The 4,079-nt window shown below is 45.2% G+C and overlaps 1 protein-coding gene across 1 annotated transcript in view; it reads left to right on the top strand.

The window, feature by feature from the left end:
• The window catches only part of C8B (complement C8 beta chain), a 42,267-nt gene extending 39,018 nt beyond the window's left edge, over window positions 1-3,249 (top strand). The window contains exons 11-12 of the mRNA XM_007462565.1: window positions 550-618; window positions 2,702-3,249. Of these exons, the coding sequence (XP_007462627.1) occupies window positions 550-618; window positions 2,702-2,853 (221 nt within the window). The 3' untranslated portion in view covers window positions 2,854-3,249. The remainder of the gene's footprint in view (window positions 1-549; window positions 619-2,701) is intronic.
• The last annotated feature ends 830 nt before the right edge of the window (window positions 3,250-4,079 follow it).

Below are 4,079 nucleotides of genomic sequence, written 5' to 3'. Positions count from 1 at the left end.
GTGGGAATGCCGACAGGGCCCAGCCTATAAAGGACAGTCCTGTAAAGAGAGTTCGTGTGATTCAGGTGAGAGAAGCTCCAGGGTGACATGTGACAAATTAACATAAGGAGTAACCTCCACAATGTCAGAACTGGCCTAAGGTAGCATGAGACATCTAAGGGTAGTGAGTTCCCCATCACTAGAGATGCTCAAGCAGAGACTAGACAATTACTTGTGGTGAAATTGAGCATCAATGACCATTGGCCCCAGGGACTTCAATAATGTAGCTTCTGACCCCCAAAACCACTGTCTAGGTCAAAGGTCAGCTAATGGGTAATTTTCCTCAACAACTCGACATTCCCTGTGGTGGAATAAACACCCTTTCATGAGCAAAGGACCCTCAAGAAAGGAGTGGGTATTCTTGGCACTGAACTTTCTTATTTCAAACCATTCAATTAAACGTTTGCCGTGTTTTAACCTAATGGAAAAGCCGTGATGTGGAGGGAGGGGTGAAGTCTAGGAGCTCTTACTTCATGTGGTATGATTCATACTGTCTCTGCATCTTCTCAGGAACACGCTGTGACTGCATCTGTCCTGCTGGATTCCAAGGCCCTGCCTGTGAGATCACCAATCGGAAAAGTAAGGAGTCTGTGAGAGTTGGTTGGGAAAGGGAAGTCTGGGGAAGTCCAGAGAATAATTCAAAAGAACAAGAGCAAAGTCGGGGAGTGGGCTAGGTAGCTGGACACTATGACACTTGAGATCCATCTCGACTCCTGATTTTATATTTTATTATTTTTCACAACTGAGAGTGCTCCATGTTACAGGACTGCTAATGCATGGCCTCTTCGAGTCATCTCTTTGAATCACTCTGGAATGTTTATCTTTTTGTTTATTTAGTGAACTCCTGTTCAGCCCTCAAAATCCAACACAAATGCCCCTTCTTCTGTAAAAATTGTTCTCATCCAAGAAGAATTAATTTCTCCTGTGGGATCCCATAGGACTTCAAACATGTATCTATTACAGCTCTTAGCACATTCTGTTTCGGGTTGTATGTGTCTACCTCCCCTGTGTCTGTGAGTAGGGATCATGTCCCATTTACCTATGGGTCCTCAGGTTCCCACACAGTTGCTGCAGTTGAATTAATAACTGAACGACTGGACTACAATGAAGATCTCTTCCAGTTCTCAGATTCTTTAGCCGGTTTATCTTCTAAGAATTCTTAGCACTGCCTCCACCCCACCCCCGGCTCCTCCCCTTTCTTTTCCTTTCTGTGACTTTTTTGGTGATACTGTTAAAAAAGGAAATGGCGCATCCAATAAAAACACCAAACATTTATTAAGCAGTCCACTATGTACCAGGCACCTTGCTGAGGGCTTGGACTCAGTGTGGGTTCAAATTGCATCTGCATCATTTAATAGCAAATTACTTGACCTCTTCGTGCCTCAATTTCCTCATCTGTAAAATGGAGATGATGATATTAACTACCTCACAGAGTTGTCTTAAGTCTCTCATGAGGCATATAAAGCACTTGGAAGGATGCCTAACCCATCGTAAGAGCAAAATAAATATCGGTTAGTTTGTTTTAGAGCAAAATAAATAGTGTTACTTTATATTTCACATATATTAAATCCTTTCATCCTCACAACAACCTCATGAAGTAGATACTGTCAATACCCCCATCTTATAGAGGAAACTGAGGTTCAGTGGGTGGCTAGCTAACTTGCCCAATGGTCACACAGTTAGTAGGTGTAGGGACCCAGGTTCAGGTCCGGTGAGTCTGACTCTGTAGCCTTTGCTCTTGGTACCTGCTCTGCTCCGCTCCGCTCCTCAGTAAAGTGCTCAAGGGTGTCTCCACTCCCTCTCCTACTACATCTAAACCAGGCCCCCCACAGTGACCTGCCCAGTAAGAGTGTAATGGCACAGCCACAGGATTTCCACTGGTTGGAGGAGACCTTGGAAACCTCCCACTCCAGCTATCTCATGTTATCAATGGGGAGGCCCAGAGATATTAAGTAATGTACCCAGAACTACACTGCAAGTTAGAGGCTCAGCCAGACGCGTGATCTATCATGGTGGATGTAATTGATTATTTGCCAGTCTCATCAACAACCAGAAATCCTCAAGGAAAAGGCAAATGTCAGGGAGGGTAGAGCACAGTGCATCCTACAGCTGGGAAGTGTCTAAGCTGGAAACTATTCATTTATTCCACTGATATGGACTCAGGGGCTCCTATGTGCCAGTTTAGGTGCTGGGGTTCAGTGGTGAGCAAATCAGATTATAGCTCCTGTCATCATGGAGATTGCTCTTCAGAAAGACAGACCAACATCATTTGACTTGTCCCAGAAATACATTTAAAGTTTCAACTGTAACTGCTACAAAATGCTCTGAGAGCTTATAATATGAAGTAGTGATGGGGAGTTAGGGATCAGGGAAGGTTTCCTCGCAGAAATAACACTTAAGCTGAGATCTGAAGGGTGAATAGGATTGACCAGATGAATAGAGGAGGGGAGAGTATTTGGGGCAAGGAGAACAGTATGTGCAAAGGCCCTGTGGTAGGAGGGAGCATGGTGAGCCAGTGGCCTGAAGGAAGGACAGTGGACTGGAGTTGGGAGATCAGAGATTCAGACTCCCAAAACCCTAGGGTTTATACACCTTACCCCTCCTATAGGGCACCAGAGTGTCACAAGGGCTAATTAATGTTCATTGACCTTCTTTCTTATAGATGTCCCCATTGATGGGAAGTGGAATTGCTGGTCAAACTGGTCTCCGTGTTCTGGAGGACATAAAACAAGACAAAGGCAGTGCAACAATCCACCGCCTCAAAATAGGGGCAGCCCCTGCTTGGGCCCAGCTTCCGAAACACTTAACTGTTAAGGAGGGGAAGGCATCTAGCAGGTGATGCTACTGTGGGCTGCGCACAGCAAGGAATCAGGCCAGCTCACCCCCCATGCCTGCTCCCATCTGGAGCTGGCCCAAGGTGGAGGGCTGTGCCCTTCAGAAAGTTTAAAATAAAGATATTATTTGTAAAATGCACACTGATTTGAACAAATAGTAAGTTAAATAATAATTATAGTCTCCTGAAGGGCTTAGGCATCCTGGTAATCTTCACTTTGCCCATCTCTACAATTTTATATCACTCACATTTACTACCAGCCAGGAACTGTGTTGGGAGCTGTCCGTGTAAAAGTCCCCCAATCCACCACTGACCTGCACATAGTAGGTGCCCAATAATGAATCCATGAATAGATATTAAACTGTTCCTGTCTTGAGGAGCACACTGTCTCATTCAATGTCAATTGGCAGTTCATATTTATTGAATGATTAGTGTGCCAGCCACAGTGCTCTCAGTGCCTTCATTCATTCATTCCATCCTCATGGCAACCTTATAAGGTGGATGCTTTATTAGCCTATTAAACAGCAGGAGAATCGGCTTAGAAGAGTTAAGTGACTTGTCCAAAGTTATGCAGCTAAGGAGTGGGGGCACTGGGATGCAAACATGGGCACTCAAGCTCTAGGGTTTTAAACCCTTTTCTTTTAAATTTTTATTTATTTATTTGTTTGTTTATTTTTGGCTGCGTTGGGTCTTCATTGCTATGCATGGGCTTTCTCTAGTTGCTGCAAACGGGGGCTACTCTTTGTTGCGGTGCGTGGGCTTCTCATTGCGGTGGCTTTTTTGTTGCAGAGCACGGGCTCTAGGTGTGCGGTATCAGTAGTTGTGGCTTGCGGGCTCTAGAGCGCAGGCTCAGTAGTTGTGGCACATTGGACTAGCTGCTCCGCGGCATGTGGGATCTTCCCGGACCAGGGATCAAACCCTGTGTCCCCTGCATTGACAGGCGGATTCTTAACCACTGCGCCACCAGGGAAGTCCCCAGGGTTTTAAACTCTTAACTGTGATGCTCCTTTCCTCTCAAAATTAGACCTTGGATCAACAAAGAACTTTTTATGAAATAAAATGTAGAAGGTGGGGTGTGTGTGTGTGTCTGTGTGTGTGTGTGTGTATGTGTGTGTGAGTGTGAGAGAGAGAGAGAGAGAGAGAGAGAGAGAAGAGAGATTGTCTGTGTGTGTGTGTGTGTATGTGTGTGTGAGTGTGAGAGAGAGAG

The sequence above is a fragment of the Lipotes vexillifer genome, unplaced genomic scaffold (assembly GCF_000442215.2).
Source record: "Lipotes vexillifer unplaced genomic scaffold, Lipotes_vexillifer_v1.1 scaffold54, whole genome shotgun sequence".
NCBI lineage: Eukaryota > Metazoa > Chordata > Mammalia > Artiodactyla > Lipotidae > Lipotes > Lipotes vexillifer.
Note: the sequence above shows the minus strand (reverse complement) of the source record. Positions and strands in the feature narration are given on the sequence as shown.